The sequence below is a fragment of the Podarcis vaucheri genome, assembly GCF_965113315.1.
Source record: "Podarcis vaucheri genome assembly, chromosome: 14".
Lineage (NCBI taxonomy): Eukaryota > Metazoa > Chordata > Lepidosauria > Squamata > Lacertidae > Podarcis > Podarcis vaucheri.
In genome coordinates, this window is record NC_138752.1 from 12,466,024 (window position 1) to 12,486,337 (window position 20,314).

The 20,314-nt window shown below is 46.3% G+C and overlaps 2 protein-coding genes and 1 long non-coding RNA gene across 9 annotated transcripts in view; 2 read left to right on the forward strand and 1 right to left on the reverse strand.

Annotated features, from left to right (window-relative positions):
• GLDN (gliomedin) overlaps positions 1 to 15,164 on the forward strand; it is a 33,739-nt gene extending 18,575 nt beyond the window's left edge. The window contains exons 5-10 of the mRNA XM_082198564.1: positions 517 to 663; positions 1,864 to 1,992; positions 6,591 to 6,674; positions 7,263 to 7,388; positions 7,888 to 8,038; positions 12,964 to 15,164. Of these exons, the coding sequence (XP_082054690.1) occupies positions 517 to 663; positions 1,864 to 1,992; positions 6,591 to 6,674; positions 7,263 to 7,388; positions 7,888 to 8,038; positions 12,964 to 13,483 (1,157 nt within the window). The 3' untranslated portion in view covers positions 13,484 to 15,164. The remainder of the gene's footprint in view (positions 1 to 516; positions 664 to 1,863; positions 1,993 to 6,590; positions 6,675 to 7,262; positions 7,389 to 7,887; positions 8,039 to 12,963) is intronic.
• Positions 1 to 20,314, forward strand: part of LOC309518551 — a 334,884-nt gene that overhangs the window by 202,716 nt on the left and 111,854 nt on the right. The gene's annotated exons all lie outside the window — the stretch shown is intronic.
• DMXL2 (Dmx like 2) overlaps positions 18,013 to 20,314 on the reverse strand; it is a 112,124-nt gene continuing 109,822 nt past the window's right edge. For all 7 annotated transcript variants that reach the window (XM_082198189.1, XM_082198186.1, XM_082198184.1 and 4 more), the window contains one exon: positions 18,013 to 19,466. In XM_082198189.1, the coding sequence (XP_082054315.1) occupies positions 19,257 to 19,466 (210 nt within the window). In that variant the 3' untranslated portion in view covers positions 18,013 to 19,256. The remainder of the gene's footprint in view (positions 19,467 to 20,314) is intronic.

Genomic DNA, 20,314 nt, shown 5'->3' on the forward strand with positions numbered 1-20,314 from the left:
AACTTCCCCTTGTCTTTAAAAGTAAGCCCACCCCACCTGATAGCTTTTTGATTGGGCTTGGCCCTCCCCAAAGATTTGCCAACATCCCTCCAACTTTATTTTTTTATTATTTATTTGCTTTTGAAAGGGATGAAAGGGTCTCCAAAAGTGAGGTTTGTGTGCACGTATGTGGTCCAGCCTGAACTGAGATTAGGGATTTGTTGCCCCTGTCAGGAATCAGATCTAGAATGTCTGAGGTAAACCGTGGTTACCTCATGCTTTCTGAACATGCCCATTGTTCATTTCCTTCTTCACTGGATGTAAAGCTCAAGGCAGAGTTGAGCCCCACGCTATTTCTTTTGAGAAAATTACTTCAAATAAGCTCAAACCCACTGGGAGAACATGATGGATTGAACTTGAAAAACAAAGCATTGTTCTGGAATGTCCACAGAGGGCACTCGATTCTACGATATTCCCTTCTGGGTGTAGTTAATCACGTCTCAAGAATGGTATTGAATGTTCTCTCTTTTCTACCAGGACTGAAAGGAGAACCTGGAGACAGAGGTGAAAAAGGGGATCCTGGAGAAATTGGCTTGCCTGGGAAAGAGGGAGAGCGAGGAGAAAAGGGATCGAGGGGTCCCAAGGGGGACAAAGGTGATGCGAACAATGAACTCATGGCAGAAGGTGAGCTAACAGGCGCTCTAAGAATGTATAACTCATAGAAAAACATCACATCAACGAACTCCCATAGAGTGCTCTTTGTGTTACTTGAAGCAATGCCCACAACCACACCATATACATTTAAAGCACATGGAAATTGTACGGTTTTTCACAAAAAGAATCTTGGGAACTCTAGTTTTTTAAGGGTGTTGGGAATTGTTGCTCTGTGAGGAGTTCCAAGGATTCCCGAAGGGAAACCACGTGTTTCAAAATGTGCTTTAAAGCGGTGTGATCAAGTGTTCTCCTTGGCAGGGTTTTCTTCCTATATACATAAAAATGTAATACTGTCGTCACACAGCTCCCACTGGATGATTCATTGCACTGTGTCACAGGTGGCTTTCTAGTTGGATGAAAGGAGTGCTTAGCCACGGCAACATTTTAGGAGGAGTAAGATGCAAAAGGTTACCATGGGGCTGGTTTGTGTGCAATGGGGGGGTTGCACAAAAGGAGACGGGGGAGGCATGGACACAGGGGTGAAGGTGAAAATGGGTGCAAAGTGGAGCTGCGGAATTGAGGACCCTCAATTAGCTGGTTAAGATCAGTCGTTCTGAAAACTAGCCTCCTTGCAGCCTGGCTCCACCTCCCTGTAGATGTTGTTGGACTCCCATCACCCAATCATTGGCCATGCTAGCTGAGGCTGATGGAATTTGGAGTCCAACAACATTTGGAGGGCACCAGGTTAGGGAGATCTGCTGCAAGCGATGCTGTTCAGACTCTGCAAAGCCTCAGATTATGGTGTTGGGCTTCCCAAAATAGGACATGGCAGTGTTTAAATTTGGACCTTGGGTCTGGTAAGCTACAGTCATACCTCATGTTGCGAACGCTGCGGGTTACGTCTTTTCAGGTTGCGTCCTGCGGCGACCCGGAAGTACTGGAAAGGGTTACTTCCAGGTTTCGCCGCTCGCGTATGCGCAGATGAGCAAAATGACGCCATGCGCATGCGTGGAAGCAGCGAGTCGTGACCCGCGCATGCGCAGACGCAGGTTGCGTTCTGTTCAGGTTGCGAATGGGGCTCCGGAACAGATCCCGTTCGCAACATGAGGTATGACTGTATAACCTTCTGTCCTCCTGTGAATCTACTTGATAGCATCTCTCAAAGGGATATGTGCCAAACTTGTAAATGTACTGGCCAAAGGTAACTCCTCTGCTTTGGTGTTCTCTTAGGTGCAAAAGGTGAGCCAGGGCCCCCAGGACCCTCTGGCCCCCCCGGACCTCCAGGACCTCCAGGGCCACCTGGGAAGCGGAAAGCTAAGGCCCAGGTTCAGGAGAAAATGTTCAGTTCAGAGTGTACAGGTGAGTGCTTCGCGATGCTGTAGCATATTGAGCTAAAATGTCGAGCTGCAGATCGGGGAGTCCCCAGTTCGAATCCTGCCTTTGTCATGAACTCACAAGGTGGCCTTAAACATGCCCCTTCCTCTCAGCCTCGGTGCCCCCATCTGCAGTAGAGGGGACAGTAATAGTAGCTTACCTTACAGCCTTACAGGGTTGTGCTAAAGGTAACATACTAGATAATGCGCGAGAATCGCTTCGAACACTCGAAACTGCAATAGAAATGTTCGTCATTTTTATGAACGATATGCACTTTCCATCTTTACCATGGGCAGACTTTGAGTTTAAAAGGTCTACAGTGGTACCTCAGGTTACATACGCTTCAGGTTACATACGCTTCAAGTTACAGACTCCACTAACCCAGAAATAGTGCTTCAGGTTAAGAACTTTGCTTCAGGATGAGAACAGAAATCGTGCTCCGGCAGCGCAGCAGCAGCAGGAGGCCCCATTAGCTAAAGTGGTGCTTCAGGTTAAGAACAGTTTCAGGTTAAGTATGGACCTCCGGAATGAATTAAGTACTTAACCTGAGGTACCACTGTACTTTCTGCTAGAACCCTGACATCCATCGATCTGAGCAGGGGCCAAACGGGGGTACAGAAGCTTAGGAAGCCTCCAAACAAACTTGCTGCATCTCAAGCTTAGCACTTAGGGTTGTGTCCAATTGTGGCACAGCCTTGCCCCACCAGATGCCCCTCATATGTTCTGGAACACATGACATACATGCCGACATGTTAACAATGATAATCATGGGCCCCTCGAGTGGAACCTCGAGTTGCGGACGTAATCCATCCAGAGGCACGTCCGCAACTCAAAGCGTTTGCATCCAGAAGCTCCGCATCTGCGCACATGCGTGGCGCAATTTAGCACTTCTGCCCATGCGCGAGCTGCAAAACCCAGAAGTAACCCGTTCTGGTACACGCAACCTGAAGCAGACACAACATGAGGTATGATTGTACATTTGAAGCAGGAACATGCCACTTTGAACAATGATGGCTTCCCCCAAAGAATGCTGAGAGCTGTGGATTTTTAAGGGTGCTGAAGATTGCTAGGAGACCCCACCATCCCAAAGCTCACTAGGAAGAGGTTTGATGGTTTAAGAGCCTGCAAATTGTAGGTCAGTAAGGGGAACAGAGGTCCTCCTGGAACCACTCCCTGCACCTTTAACAGGCTATATTTCCCAGAATTCTTTGTGGGATGCTTTAGCTGAGATTCCTGCATTGCGGGGGCTGGACTAGATGACCATTGGGGGGGATCACTCCCAATTCTACAATTCTATGATTCTAGGACTTTTCAATGTGGCATGATGCTGCTTTAAGCATTCAGTGCCGATTGAGACGATGGCTTCTCTGAAGATGAAAAGATCTCACAAAGGGTTATTGACTTTCTTTCATTTCCCTCCTCCATCACTCCTTCAACCTGGAATCCCTTTAGTGTGGCTGAAGTGAGCTTGTCAGAGGCAAGGGCCAATCCTGTGGACATACTTGAAGAGATAAGAGAGGAAGGGCAGATAATGCTTCCTTGTCCAGAAAAAGAAGCCTTTGAAAGTGAAACTTTGCTTTCATTATTGCAACGAGAGACCAGGAACTGCCAAGGTTGCATTTAAATTAAAAACTCCATCGGTGGTCCCTGGAAAACTTGGCCTCGCTAATGTGGTGCTTTTATCTTGACTTCTGATGGAAATGGAGCCCTGTTGCTGCATTTAGGTGGTGATGATGGATTCCTGCTCATTTTGTTGAGCAGGGTCCTTGACCTCTGGCTCAAAGTCCTGCCCTGGTACTTTACCAGCTTCACAGACTTTCAGCTCATCCTCTTGGACCACAAGCCATTTTGAGCAACCTAGACATTTGGTCTAGTCATCATTTTTGATGTCCCCCCCCCCCCCGATGAGTTCTCCTCAGTACATTAGTTCGTTGTGTTGCTTCTCCCTCTTCTGTTTCTGGATTGGTGAGTAAGAGGTGACATGAGAGAAGTTTATAATGGTGAATTTTGGACATGATGGAGATGTAAAAGATTTGGATTATTATAAAAGATGTAGGAGGAAATGATAAACAACAGGACCCACAAAGGGGAGGAGGGAAGTCCGGGAGATTCTTTGGAATCTTGCCTTTATGTTGGATATGTGATTGCAAAACTTTAATCTGAAAAAACGAATAAATAATTATTTTTAAAGAGAAGTTTATAAAATTATGCATGGTATGGAGAAATTAGTATTAGTATTAGCATACCACCCTATACCCTCAGGTCTCAGGGTAGCAACATAAAATCACAATATAAAAACACAAAACCCATAATAAAATAATAAATAATAATAATAAAAACAAAAACAACTTAATAATCCCCCCCCCGCTCCCTGACACATTTTAAAAGGGCATTGGACGTCAGTCAGCCAAAGCAGATAAAGAAAAGTTTCCCTCCTCTCATTTGTGGGCACCCAATGGAGCTGAGTGCTGGAAGATTCAGGACCAGGAAAAGAAAATGCCATATTTTCCCATGTATAAGACTGGGTTGTTGTTGTTTTTACCAAAAAATTAGGTTTAAAATTGGGGCTCGTCTTATACACGGGTAGTGCTGAGGGGTGTTTTCTTAACTTGGAGTCCCCCCAAATAGGGGGCGTCTTATACATAGAGTACACCTTATACACTGAAAAATACAGTATAGTACTACATCATGCAGTGCACCATGGCCAAATGCCACCATGGCCAGATGTTTCTAAAAAGCAGCTGCTGGGAACCACAGGAAGGGAGAAGGCTCTTGTGATCGCATCCTGCTTACCAGTTTGCTATAGGCAGCTGGTTGGATCCTGGACTAGATGGCCCATTGGCCTGATCCAACGAGCTCTTCTTCTCAAGCTATGTCCCATAAAGAACCTATTTCCCATTGTGCTATTTCTGGAGTGTCTCACCTTTCCTTTTAACACGGACCCTCGTAATGAGCCTGTGAAGTGGGAACGTGGTCCTTCTCCAGTCCTCGGAACAGGCTGTGCCACTTCAGGGATGGCAGAGGAGAACATTGCTCTTGCCCTCTCCTCCTTGTACTATTTTGGGGGCTGCTTGATTAGCTCACGCTAGGAAATAGCACCCCACAGATTCCATCCCATGCTGTGTCTAGCTTCTGTCTTATCTGGAACAAGAAGGGAGAAAGGGAGATTATTAGTGGTAGGGATATGAGCAGCTGTTTGCAAGGTAAGCCTTGGTTTGTGGGTAGGGGGCCTCCGGCGAACCCATGCTGGTGCCTAAATCCATCCATTTCTCTCCTTGCTGTGACTCTGCTGGCAAGGCTAGAATTGGCGAGGGATGGAAGGGATCTCAGTCTCGCAATTTCAGCAGCCTCTGCTTAAATACCCCCCAGTGAAGCAAAACTCACCTCTTCCTCAGTCAGATTGTTCCTCTGCAATCAGCTCTCGGGCTTATATACTTCTGATTTTCAGACAGTTGCCATCTATGTATCTCCAGGCCTTGGATGAACTGGAAACACAGTTGTCCTTAGACTTTCTTGTTTCCTTTCGTCAAAGCCTGTTCCCAAATGCAAATCCTGCTCTTGGCACATTGGGAATGCCAGCCTGGGCCTTGACTGTTCTACCCAAAAAGATAAAATGCTGTTTCAGAATGTTATGGGGCCTTGTTGAGAAGGTGAACTGGGGGAAATGGATAGAGAAAGAGTGCATTCTCTCCTCATGTAGCAACTCAGCACAACTTTGTAAGGTTGGCGGTTAGGCATTGGCTCAATGTTTTGTGGAGGGGAAGTGGTTGGCCTGCCCTTCCAATTGCTGCTGCTAGGGAATTCTGTTAAAGGAATCCAGGGGCTCGCCTTGCTTTTGTCCGAACCCTGTCAAGGGGCTAGGGCCACGCCAGAGCCCCTGGGAGCAGCTGGGGTGAGCTGTGAGACTGAAGCCAGCTTCTCACTCACCCAGAATGCTTTCCCTTACTGACCTCTGGTGGTGCCCAATTGTCAGTCCTGTTCCTGCCGCAGTGCAGGTTCAGGTAGTCTGGAACCATGCCTAAGCAACCACTCACATGCTGTAATCAATAAAGTTGTGGCCAAAATGACTGCCAAAAGCCTTAACCAAATTTCTGTGTCTATTGTGTCTTTAATTTTGGGCTCTTCACACACAAATTGCCGTGGCTGGAAAGAGGTCACATGGTTAGATCAATGAGAGACACGTATGAAGCAAGGGGCTTTTTATGTACTAATGCATGTCTTGATTTCACAAACATCTTGGAGAGATGATGAATTTATTTCCCCGTCTTTGGCAGCCCTGAAAATATGGAAGTCATAGCAAAAGCCCAGCAGAAGCAAAACAGTGTTCTGAAAAGCCATTGGAAATAGTGGCTTTCCCTTAGCCATTCTTCCATTTAATTCTTGTTTTTGTTGTTGTGTAGATGGACTGGCTCTGGCTAAGTAGGCCCGCTGTAAAATAGCCGTGTCCATTCACTTCAGATGGCCTACTCTTGAGTAGGACTGATATTGGAGGCAACCCAGGAATAGTTCACGCAACGTTAGATTGCGTGTCAAAATAATAACAGCTCTCTCTGTGTGTTCCTCTCCTTCTGTGCACTGTTTAGGGGAGACCTGTGCTATCCCAAATGATGATACCCTGGTGGAGAAAGCGAAAGAGAAGGGACACCTTCGTCAGCACAGAAAACCAGGTAGCCTGTGCTAAAAATGATTGCTTTGCTTACTTAAGGCTGGCCAGTGGTCTGATTTTGTTTGTTTTTTTAAAATGATATTTATTGAAATTTTACAGACAATAAAAGGTTACAAAATTAAAAATGAGAAATAAAAAAAGAATAACAATAATAAAAGAAAAAGAGATACAAAAATACAAAGACAAAACACATAAAAAGTAAAAAAATTAAAAAGAAATCAATATTTTCATGTCCTATATTTCATTTACTTGTTTCCTGACCTCCTCTCACCCCCCTTTTTTGTATTCCAGTTCACATAGTTAATTCAGCAAATCCTTACCCTCTATCATTTATCTTTACTCAATATCTTAACCTATTATAACTATATATTTTAAACCATTATCAATCCGAATTCACATATTCTTGTTAATCTTTTTACCAATACCACTTATTTTCAATCCAACATCCCTTTAACATTCATTAATTTTACAGTATTTCTGCAAGTAGTCTTTAAATTTCTTCCAGTCCTCTTCCACCGCCTCTTCTCCCTGATCTCAGATTCTGCCAGTCATTTCTGCCAGCTCCTGATTTTGTTTCTCTCCCCATCAGAATGCATCATTAAATCAATTGGAAACCCAGCTGAGATTATACAATTAAGACAGAGCTACGGAGCGTGGATGATGGATCTCGCCAACCGAAGTGATGAAAAAATTTGGATCGCCGAACATTTTACAGGTGAGGATAGGGTCCAAATCCTCACTCAGCAATGCAGCGGGATGGGTGACCGTGGACTGCTTACACACACACACTCAATCTAACCCATCTATACCTGAAGGAGCGTCTCCACCCCCATCTGCAGAGAAGGCCCTGTTCTCATGTTGCCACCCTCTGGACCTCTCAAGGAGGGGGCACATCAAGTAGGGCCTCAGAATATGATCTCAGGGTCCAGGTAGGTTCATATGGAAAGAGGTGTTCCTTGCAGTAATGTGGTCCCGAGCCATTTAAGGCTTTATAGGTCAAAACCAGCACTTTGAATTGGGCCCAGAAACTAATTGGTAGCCAGTGCAGTCAGACCAGGGTCAGTGTAATATGCTCAAATCGTCTTGCTCCGCTGAATTCTGCACCCGCTGAAGTTTCCGAACTGTCTTCAGAGGCAGCCCTGCACATTGCAGTAACCTAACCTATAAATGTAATAAACAAACCAACTTCTTCCATGCCTTCCTCCCCTGAACAGGCCACATGATTAAAGAATACGAGGACATCTCTGCGCTGTGGAACAACAGCTACAGCACCATCGAGCTCCCTTGGCAATATTACGGCTGTGGACATGCCATCTATAACAACACCTTGTACTATCAGCGTGTCGGACGCAACATTATTGTGAAGTAAGTAGCTGAGGGGGCAGCGAAGGGGCTTCTGCGCCACGTCAGGGAGAGGGAACCTCTGCTGACCTTTGCTGAATGGCACTAAGGTAGCTAAGCGGTAGAGGATCTGCTACCCTGGCGTCTCCCAATTCTGGAGCCCTGGAGAGCCGCTGCCAGGAATCGCAGACCACACGGGGCTCCACGGACCGATGGGGCGAGTCTTTGTAAGGCTATTTCCTTTGTTTCTCATGGCTGCCATTCAACAAAGACTGGCTTTGAACAGCTTGCTTCGCCCAGGGCTTAGCTTATGGGACGAGTTTGTATCGTGAGGCTCCGTTGTGTGGGAGCTGGGATTGCAGCCTTGGCGTTATTGGGGTGGCTGGATGCTATTTCGAGAGCGAGCGAAAGATCCCCTCTGCTCTTTTGCCCTTTCCAACGTCACCCTTGATGCTGACGCCAACAAAAACATTTGCCTTTGAGAAGCAGGTGTGAGCGCCTCCTTGACCTTTCTCCCTAGGGAAGCAGGCAGAGAAATGAGAGAGGTTCCTGGGATCATAATTTGCTCTGTTCGAGACACTCCCGGTTTCTTGGCAAGGGGGTTTAGAGATGCCAGACCTCTTCCATCAATGGTCTTTCATCTCAGCAGTGGAAGCGGCTGAAGTGGGAGGAATGTAATGTCTTAACTGTCCATGATTAACACTCAGAGGGAGATTGATGTTGCTAGCGGCCGTTTGAAGGCTTTGGGGAGTTTGGTTCCTCTGACAAAAGACTTGTAAACCAGGCAAGAGACAGATTGCAGACCTGATAGCATCAGGCAGTATCTTATGTTCCAAGACACGTGCATAAAAAAGCTTTCATGCTTGGTAGTGGCACCCAGATTGCAGAACTGCCCCCCCCCAAAAGTGGTTTGGTTGGCCCCATCTCTCTCGAGTTTTAGGAGTGAGGCATATATTTTTCTCTTCGGCTGTACCTTTGATCTGTTTTGCCTTCCTGTTTTGGCAATGTGTTTTGAAACTGACCTATGGTGCAATTCTATGGGGTGTGTGTATGTGTGTGTATAATCAAATGCAGTTCATCCACCTCACAGTTTGACCTAGCAGGCTCTTGTTCTTTTCCACAATGGCTTGTGGAAAAACAAGACTACTTCAAATGGTTGTTTATGGTCCCGTCTTGCTGTCCCTATGGAATGCAGTTGGTGCTGTGGTCTAAACCACTGAGCCTCTTGGGCTTGCTGATTGCTCGTTATTTAATCATGGTCAAATATTGTCAGATATTCAATGAATCTTAAGAATTGCCTTGTGGCCAAGCAGCAAAGTAAGTCTTAGTTACTGACCATCGGTTGTAGCAAAGTAAGTCTTAGTTATTGACCATTGGTTCTATATCCAGGGAGACGCAAGTTTCAAATGGAACAGAGTGGTGTAAATTTGGCAGAAGAGGTGAGTAGCAAAAGCATTGACTTTGCTGCCTACCTAACTGCATTCAGAAGGGATGTGGGTGGTGCTGTGGTCTAAACCACTGAGTCTCTTGGGCTTGCTGATTGGAAGGTCAGCGGTTCGAATCCCCCTGCTCTGTCCCGGCTCCTGACAAGCTAGCAGTTCGAAAGCATGCCAGTGCAAGTAGATAAATAGGTACCACTATGGTGGGAAGGTAAATGGCATTTCCGTGTGCTCTGGTTTCCGTCATGGTGTCCCATTGTACCAGAAGCGGTTTAGTCCTGCTGGCCACATGACCCAGAAAGCTGTCTGTGGGCAAACGCCGGCTCCCTTGACCTGAAAGCGAGATGAGTGCTGCAACCTCATAGTTGCCTTTGACTGGACTTAACCATCCAGGGCTCCTTTACTTGTACCTTTTTACCTTGTTTCCCTAAACCATGGTTAACACTAAACCCAGGTTTGGTTCAGTGATGGTTAATTGAAAACAGAAGTGAAACCTTGCAGCCTTACTGTGGCTGTTCCAGAGGAGAACCAGAAACTGAGCAGACTGCACTCCCATGACCCTGCGGTTCCAAACTGTAGTTTAGTGTTACATATGAACACAACCATTGGCTCTCTTGGGGGCAATGATAAGAGAGACAGGTGCATTCTGCTATTCCCTCTTAACTCTTAAGTGGCATGTTCTGTACTTTGAGGAACAAAAGGGAACATCATTTGTAAGAGCTTCTTTGCCTTGCTTGCTTTGAATACTGAACTGTCCTCAGAATGACCTTTTCCTTCAGCAAACTTTGTGGCAGACTTGCTTCTCAGCCTTGTGGTCCCAATCTTAGGGCGCATGCTCATCATTTTGGACCCTTAAACCACAGTCAAAGCTTCTTTCCCTCAAATAAATCTGGGCACGGTGGTTGACTCCCCACAGAGTTTTAATTCTCAGCAATCCTTAATAAACTACAGTTCCCAGAATTCTTTGAGGGGAAAGCTTGCCACAAATGTGCTTTAAAGGTATAGCATATGAAACCTGTGGGTGGCATCATTAAGGTAGAGCTCATTTCCTTTGGGATGTGTCTTGCAGTCAACTCAACTTTTGGAAGATTCTCAACAAACTGTATCAGCCCGTAGAAAAATGCCCGTTGGGCACTTTTTGAATTACGTTTCAGGGCTTCCTGATCACTGTGGCTCAGTTATCCAAACATTTCCAGTATTATTATTTTTAAAACAATGCTTTTGTACTTCAGTTGCTCATCCCGGCTCTGAGAGGGCAAGAACAAGGCCAGAATGCTTGCTCAATCTCCTTGCTTGGAAACAACTTTTGTTTTTATTTCCTGGTCCCAGTTTATTTGACTGGATTTCAGAATTTGCCATCCAAGTCATTAGAACGTAAGAAGATTCCCAATGGTCCATCTAGGCTGTCATCCTGTTTGGGGACGTTTTTAATGTTTGGTGTTTTGTTGTGTTTTTAGTATTCTGTTGGGAGCTGCCCAGAGTGGCTGGGGAAACCAAGCCAGATGGGTGGGGTATAAATAATAAATTTATTATTATTATTATTATTATTATTATTATTATTATTATTATTATCACAGCAACCAACCAGATGCTTGTGGGAAGCCCAGAAGCAAGACACGAGTGCAAATCTCCTCTTGTGATTTCCAGAAAGCACATTCAGAGGCATGCTCCAGTTTAGCCACTGATTTCCATGGAAATCAGTCCAGTCTTCTGATGCCTGTAACTTGGACATTTGCCGTCCAAATGGCATCTAATTTGCAGGCATTCTTCTAATCCCTCAGGACATAAAACCTACTGGAATTTTGACAGGTTGAACAAAGGACTCCATTTTTATTGGTAACTGAAATGACACACACGGATCCAAACTTGCATGAGCTTTCCAATCTGCCTGTTTCAATGTTCTCTCCTCCTCTTCTCCCCATAAAACCTTTTTTTGGGGTGATCTCTACAGAGGCCCCGACCGCACTATGCATTCAAAGCAGTATCATCCCACTTTAAACTACACTTTTCTGGGAAGGGGAGTTTGTTAAGGGCGCTTTGTGTGGTTCGGAGACTCCTATTCCCATCACAGAGCTACAATCCCTCTTCCCAGGGAACTCTGGCAATTGTTGGACTATGAAGGGAAGTAGGGTATGTGTGGTGGTGTAAAAACTAGTCTACGTTGGTAAAAATTTATATTCATTGCTTCCTCCTGTTTCCCCCCTAGCCCAGTCCACCATTGGGATGGGGCCTGGGGCAGGGTTCAGCGATATATGGTTTTCAACATTGTGATATATCACCAGCTGAACCACAATATGCCAATATATCACGATGTCTGAAATAAGGATGGAGCTCTGTGGAGGCATCGGCTGGCTTAATAATAATAATAATAATAATTTATATCCCGTCTTCCCCAGCCGAAGCCGGGCTCAGAGTGGCTAACAACATTAAAATGATACAACAGTCTAAAATCATTTCATTCTAAAATCAAATCAAATCAGATTAATGGCAACCATTGGGCTAGAGTTCTGTGAGGATTGCCAAAGGAGGGGGTCAGGCTGCGCCCTGACCAAAGGCCTGGTGGAACAGCTCTGTCTTTCAGGCCCTGCGGAAAGATGTCAAGTCCTGCAGGGCCCTGGTCTCTTGTGACAGAGCGTTCCACCAGATCGGAGCCACAGCCGAAAAAGCCCTGGCTCTGGTTGAGGCCAGCCTAACCTCTCTGTGGCCTGGGACCTCCAAGATGTTTTAGTTTGAAGACCGTAAGGTCCTCTGTGGGACATACCATGGTTTTTCCTGCATCGTGATTTTTGCTGGCGCCTGCTCTTGTGATTCGCTGCCCCTTGCAGATGGCAGGGGAGAATTGAGCCGGCCGAGTTAAAAGGGGCTGCAGGAATCAAGAGAAGCATTGGCTGGCTTCATGGTTTTTTCTGCATCGTGGTTTTTGCATAGCACACACATTGTGATTCGCAATATATTGCCAGGTCCAAAATTTTAATAAGGAATGGGGAAAATGCATAACTTTTCTTAAAGACCATTGTAAACAGCTAAAATCGTTAGTAGGATTGGAATAGCACTTGTAGTGTAAGGTTGATTCTGGACATAATGGAAGAGGTAAAGGTTTTGTATTAGCATAAAAGATGCGGGCGGAATTGATTGGACCCACAAAGGGGAGGATGGAAGTCCAGGAGATTCCTTGGAATCTTGTTTTTATGATTTATGTTTGATATAACTCTGTAAAGTTGAAAGACCAAATAAATAAATTTAAAATATATATATTATGCAAGCAATATCATGATACGGACTTCGGTTTTGGATGATATATTGATATATCACCCAGCTCTGGTAGGTGATTCCCAGAAGGGAATGTGGACTTGGAATAAAAGAGGTTCCCAATCTGGATTCATGTTCTTCCATTCCTTTCAATATAAAACACATGGAAACAAATGGGGCGTGTTAATTTTGTTTTATAAACCCCTGCCCTCATGCCGCTTGAGCCGCTCTGAAGTATTTTGCTTCAAACCCTCTCCGCAGGTACGACTTCGCGACACAGTCCTCGCAGACGCTCTCTATCAAAAACGCCTGGTACTTTGAGCGCAAGTATCTCTTCGGCGCTTCCAAATCCTACTTCAGTGTCGCCGTGGACGAGAACGGGCTTTGGGTGCTCTACCTCTCGAGGCCAGACGAGCACATCATGGTGGCGCACGTAGACAAGGACACCTTCTCGGTGCTGCGGTACATCAACACCACGTACCCACAGTCCAAAGCCGGCAACGCCTTCGTCGCCTGCGGGGTTCTGTACATCACCGACAAGAACCACACGCATGTCGCCTTTGCTTATGATCTCTGGAGGGAAAGGCAGCTGGACACCAGCTTTGAGTTGAAACTGTCGCTATCCGACGCAGGCTTTGCTTCCAAAGTTTCCCCAACCAAGCAGGACGATTCGTCGTTTGTGCCTGTTCTGGCCATGCTTTCCTATAACCAAGGAGACAAGCGCCTCTACACATGGGAGCATGGCTTTCTGATGCAATACCTTGTCCATTTTGTCGGCTGAATGCGCTTGGTACCAGTCCACAAGGGCCATCTTTGCCTGTCGCCAATATTGGAGATTCGGCTCTCCAAACCTTTTGGTGGAAACAATTGCACACCTCCCATTTGAGGAGAGCCGCAAAGCAATGTGCATACAGAGCAGCTTGTTCTCACCCCCCTTTGTGTCCCCAGTGTAGATGTTTAGATTACGTAGGCTTCTCTGGCTTTGCAGAACAAAGGCCGCTCAATGTCGTAGCGAGTGGTGCATGCCGGCAGAAGCCCAGTGAGGCTTTTGTTTCGCAGAGAGGCTGTGGTGTGGAAGGCCCTTTCAAATGCCATGTGCTTCGAGCGCAAATGGAGGCATGTGGCACCTCTCGTCAAAGGACCCCAGGAATGCGTCTAAAAGCCTGCAGCTCCCATACGGCGCTCCTTCTCATGACCTGGGTCACAATGGCACCATACATTTAAGGCATGCTTGGACCACTTTCGTGTTGGAACAGTAGTTTTTGTTAAGGGTCCTGTGGATCAGAGGTCTTGGGTTGTCTTCTAGCAACCCCCGACACCCTTTAACCGACTGCAGTTGCCAGATTTATTTTGGGGGGAGCCAGAGCTGTAAAGGTGGTGCAAGCATCCCTTTAAATGTATGGCTGGGGTCCACACCAGCCATTTTTAAACTTGCGAGGGCTGTGCCCGGTGTTCCCTGCCCACTAGCACAAGGCTTTTGCATAGCAGGTGGGAGATTTTAATGTTGTGGGACAGTGGAATCCAATGCAACAGAAACTTGTTGCACAGCAGCGACCCACCTGCAGGCAAAGAAGTCCTCCTGCCGCAAAGCATCTTGCCAGCAGAAGAAGTATACCACTAAGTGACAAACGTCGGGGTGCAACCTTCAGTTTATTGGTCTCTTGGCTGCGTGTGGCTGCTTAGGTGGTCATGCATATTGCTCTATATCAGCCTTTCTCAACCTGTGGGTCCCCAGATGTTGTTGAACTACAACTCCCATCATTGCTAGCTAGCAAGGCCAGAGCTCAGGGATGATGGGCGTTGTAGTCCAACAACATCTGGGGACCCACAGGTTGAGAACCGCTGCTCTAAATGGTCTTATGGGCCATCTCATCAAACCCTGATCTCATTCTAGGAATCTTGCAACCCTCACAGCAGGTGTGCGGCAGCCTTGGCCCTCCAGAAGTTGCCAGACAACGACTTCTGTCATTCCTAGCTTCCTGAGGCTGATAGGAGCTGTTGTTCCGGGCCATATGGAGGGCCACAGGTTCCTCACACCTGCCTTACAGCTTCTGCTCGAATATCTCATGACAAAGAGGCCACAATTGCCGTGAAGCAGCCTCTTATTTGTGTGACGTTTTTGCCAGAATAGGATGCCCTCCCATTCCAACTGGCTGTTGTTTTATGCTCTGGAGCAAAAGAGGGAGATGTATGTGGAACATACTGGGGGGGGGGGATGCTTCTTAAAACACCCCCTTCAGCTCTCTTTAACATGATAGTCTCCAGCCCTGCTCTGACCACTGAAATGTGTCCTTGAAACCGAGATATCATTTTCAATTCTCCGTTGAAGTCATCCCCCCACTCCCAGCACCTTTTAGCTGTAATCTTGGCTGAATGTCTCTCTCTGTGTGTATATATTTCTCAACTGGGGCATAAAGATGCATGTATGAGAATCTTGGCAAATAAAGGGGACATTGGCCCAACTGGCATGGACTCCCTGACTCCTGTTGCAGCTGAACACGGCTGTTTTGGAAGGATGTGTCAAACGGTGATGGGAATGGCGGTGTTTGTTCCTGGCAGAGAAATGTTTCTCAAAGTGGGAAGTCTGCAAAAGTAATCCGTCAGAGGGCAACCTCTGGGAATGATCTGGGGTCAAACAAATGCCAGAAACAGCTACAGCTTCACCTACCACCGTGAAGCCAAAACTAACTTTATATGCATCCTTGCATTTAATGTGCAAGGCTTTTTCTTTTTAAAAATAAATAATTTAAAATAGCATTAGCAGGTAAGTGTGTGAAAGAGAATTGTACTCTGCGGAGGAATGTAAGCCTTCCCTTTCATTTTTGACACTGCTCCTGAGGAAAATCCCTCTTCAAATAATGGGGGGTGAAACCAAATGGAAGATGTAGACCCCCCTTTTTTATACACACGGAATTGCGTGCAAGGAATAGGAGCCCAGCATTGCTGCAAGATGACTATGTGCAAGACATGGGATCTGGGGAGAGGGGCAATATTATTATTATGATGCCTCTGCAGTAGATTGGAGGGGCATGAAGAGAGAGGAAGGTGTGTCATCTCTGTGTTCTAGGATGCATCTGAAAGTTCACACATTATAAAATCTAAAATAGCACTCTGTTTTTTCTTCATGAAGCTTATAAGAACACCATGGGACGGGGTGGCACTGTGGTCTAAACCACTGAGCCTCTTGGGCTTCCCGATCGTAAGGTCGGTGGTTTGAATCCCCGCGACAGGGTGAGCTCCTGTTGCTCTGTCCCAGCTCCTGTCAACCTAGCAGTTTGAAAGCAAGTAGATAAATATGTACCGATGCAGCAAGAAGGTAAACGGCATCTCCATGCGCTCTGGTTTCCATCATGCTGTTCTGTTGTGCCAGAAGTGGTTTAGTCTTGCTGGCTACATGACCCAAAAGCTGTCAGTGGACAAACACCAGCTCCCTTGGCCTGAAAGCAAGATGAGCACTGCAACCCCATAGTTGCCTTTGTCTGGGCTTAACTGTCCAGGAAGGTAAACCGCGTTTCCATGTGCTGCTCTGGTTTGCCAGAAGCTGCCTAGTCATGCTGGCTACATGACCCGGAAGCTGTACGCCGGCTCCCTCGGCCAATAAAGCGAGATGAACGCCGCAACCCCAGAGTCGGCCATGACTGGACCTAATGGTCAGGGGTCCCTTTACCTTTACCTTTAAGGTGGCCTTGAACTCATTCTTACCTGGATGGAAAGTATAGAGAGGGGGGAATGAAGTAACTAACCTGCTGTATTGTGCCACCCACTTTTGCTTCTGGGCCCACCCACTGGCATGTGGCCCCTGGAAAGTTGCCCCGAAGGGAAAGCAGCCCTCTGGATGAAAGGAGGTTCACCAGCTGAGCTGGGATAGCTCAGTTGGTAGAGCATGAGACTCTTAATCTCAGGGTTGTGGGTTGGAGCACCACACTGAAGAAGAAGAAGAGTTTGGATTTGATATCCCGCCTTTCACTCCCCTTCAGGAGTCTCAAAGCGGCTAACATTCTCCTTTCCCTTCCTCCCCCACAACAAACACTCTGTGAGGTGAATGGGGCTGAGAGACTTCACAGAAGTGTGACTGGCCCAAGGTCACCCAGCAGCTGCATGTGGAGGAGCGGAGACGCGAACCCGGTTACCCAGATTACGTGACTACCGCTCTTAACCACTACACCACACTGGGCAAAAGATTCCTGTGTTGCAGAGGGTTGGACTAGATGACCCTTGGGGTCCCTTCCAATTCTACAATTGAAAGTTCTGGTTTTGACTATAAAGTGCCTTAAACAGCTCAGGACCGCAATACCTCAAGGACTGCCTCTTTCCATATTAACCTACCCCGGACCCTGATATCACCTTCTGAGGCCCTCCTTCGTGTGCCTCCTCCTCAAGAGGTTCAGAGGGTGGCAACAAGAGAGCGGGGCCTTCTCTGCAGTGGCTCCCCATCTGTGGAATGCTCTCCCCAGGGAAGTTTGCCTGGCACCTTCATTATACACCTTTAGGCGCCAGGCAAAAACGTTCCTTTTTAACCAGTCTTTTGGTAGACCTGATGAACATCCCATACCCTTTTAAAATGTGGCTCTTTTTTGGGGGGGGGCGTGTATTATTGGGTTATTGCTTTTATTTTTATTTTATATACTGTGATTTTTTTTTATGTGAACCGCCCTGAGACCTCATATATTCCATATTAAACACCTGGGGGCAACTGTTGCTATTACGCCTTACAAAGTCTCACGCTACCACGGCGACAAGGACTGTAGGGCATTCCGTGAAATAAAAGGAATTTATTTAACTTACAAAGGTAAAACTAACAAAGGACATTTGCTTTCTTTTCATATATATATATACTTTGCAGCTTGCACTTAAAATTGCCTTTAGACAAAGGTGCATTTTACTCCATCTCATTCATATATATATATTTCTCATATATATATATATATATTTCTGATTTAGAATACAGCACAGACACAAAAATTCTCACTGGAGGGGGAAAAAATACAATTTGTTAAACATTTAAATACACAGACATCAGCTCCGTTATATCTTGGTAAAGAACATGTCTTCCTGTTTTACAACAGAGAAAAATACATCTAAGTATGACAAACAATAGCTGGTATATTACAAGCAAACAATATTGACCTCTGCATAGTTTATACAATATGCCGTGGAAACAGTTCAAGATTACCAATTTTGTCAACTATTTACTAGCTGGCCACATGTAAGCCTGACATTCATCTGAAATGTGGCATGGGTCTATATCAGTAGTTTCTTCTACAGCTTTGCTTTAAGAAAGATCAATCTGTATGGTTTTTCCCCCCTTCCTTCTTTTGCTTTTTTTTTGCCCTACATAAAAATAAAACTCAGAACTCAAAAGGATGACTAGAAAGAGGTTTCCTGTTCACAACAAACACTTAGTGCTCAGAAATTACATTTCTAACGCAAAAGGCAGGACTCAAAATAATGGCAGGGGGAAGGAGTAAGGTGGAATCTGATATTAGGAAAATCACGGCGTCTCGGATGAAAACAGAGACCTGTGTTGCATTCTCTCCCACCCTCGCCTCTCAGTAGTGACTTGAACTGATGTCATAATGTGGCTTGGTTTTCTGCCCTGTCCGGCCAGTGGTATGGATTGGAATGTGGAGAAATGCAACAAATCGTATCGGGACAGTGGTCAGCTGTACCAAACGTTAGGAAAGGGGAAGGGGGAGAATGCCCCAGGGCCTCCGTTTTGGTGGGCGGCCCGGTTTGTTTCAAAACGTCTTCAGCGCAAACAGACAGAAAAATCAAAAGTGTCATACGATTCCAAGGAAAACCCCACAGGTTCCGAGAAATGTTATTCTGTGCAAATTACAGTACTCCAACGGTGCATTAATGCTAATTCGGGGAGGGAAAAACATAACAGGGGAGCCTCGGCATCAAATAATATACACATCAGCCCACAGTACATTCCCCATTGCACACAGCTTCACGGATTGTGTGGTAGTCACATTTTCATAGTGGCATGGCCCAAAATAATAATAATAATAATTAATAACGACGACATCAACAATGTAAAATCACGCTCACTTCGAATACCCTTCATTATAGCAAATCATTTTCAAAATTGGAGGGCGGGGGGCGGTTTGCAGACATGCTTCAACTTAGCGGCAACGATTTGGAAGAGAATATCCTGAAAAGTACATCAAAAATAGCTTACTTTTAGGGATTTTGCTGCAACTGCAGGAGAACAAGCATCTTTTTGCTTACTTTAAGTAAACAAGGCTCATGGGTCACAGAGCACAAGCCCATCGGTCACTGTGCAAGGGACGTCGGCGCCCGTACAGTGCATGCATTCCCACCCCATCAATTCATAAACGCAGTGCTTTAAACGAGAAAAAATAAAATAAAGGTGGGGGGGGTCGAATCACCGCTCTTCCTCTTAACTCAACTATATAGCAACTAAAGGCTGCAATAATTAACTCTCGATTATGAAGCGTGGCGACACCCCTTCTTAAACGCTCGCTATGCCACGGTACCCGTTCCAGCCACGATTCTCGGACAGGGAATGGCGGCGGCAGCGGCAAAGTCTACAGAATGTCGCAGAGGCTCGACGGGATGCTGAAAGCGTTGGGCAGAACTCGCATCTTCAGGGTACCATCCGCTCCACAGGAGAAGATGCGGTTGCCTTGTGCCATCTCAATCTGCATGACTCCGGTGCTGAGGTTTCGGAAGATGGACTGCTTGGCGTGTTCGTGCTTAAACGAGTGGATCAGACCGTAGCCTGTCAGCCTCCACACCTGCGGGAAAAGAGGGCAGACAAGGACCTTGTCAGTCGATTTTGGGGACCCAGGTGATCTCATTTCCCCCCTCTAACGGAACAGCTCGGTGGTAGAGCTCGTGTTTGGTATGCAGGTGTTCCTAGGTTCAATTCATGCCATTTCCAGTTAGTAAATACCAGGTAACAGGTGACAGTAAAGGTGTCTCTCCTGGAGACCTTGGAAAGGTAAAGGTCCCCTGGATGGTTAAGTCCCGTCAAAGGTGACTATGGGGTTGCGGCAGTCATCTTGCTTTCAGGCCGAGGGAGCCGGCGTTTGTCCGCAGACAGCTTTTGGGTCATGTGGCCAGCATGACTAAACTGCGTATGGTGCAATGGGACACTGTGACGGAAACCAGAGTGCATGGAAACGTTGTTTACCTTCCCGCCACAGCGCTACCTATTTATCTACTTGCACTGGTGTGCTTTCGAAATGCTAGGTTGGCAGGAGTTGGGACAGAGAAATGGGAGCTCACCCCGTTGCGTGGATTCGAACCACCGACCTTCTGATCGGCAAGCCCAAGAGGCTCAGTGATTTAGACCACAGCTGCTAGGTAAGAGAGACAATATTGGGCCTGGGTGTACAAATGGTCTAGACCTGGTTTAAGCCAGTTTCCTAGGCTCCAATCCTAGGACTAGATCCTCAGAAGGTCCCTATCCTAGGACTGAATCCATATAATGTAGGGCAAGACCCCCAGGAGAGGGGCATGCTTAAGCACACATAAACGCTGGGTCTTAGACAGCACATAAGCAGAGCACAGCCATCGTGGCTGTTAGGCACAGACAGGCTTAGCTTCCATGAATCTGCCTAATCCTCTTTCTTTTTTAATT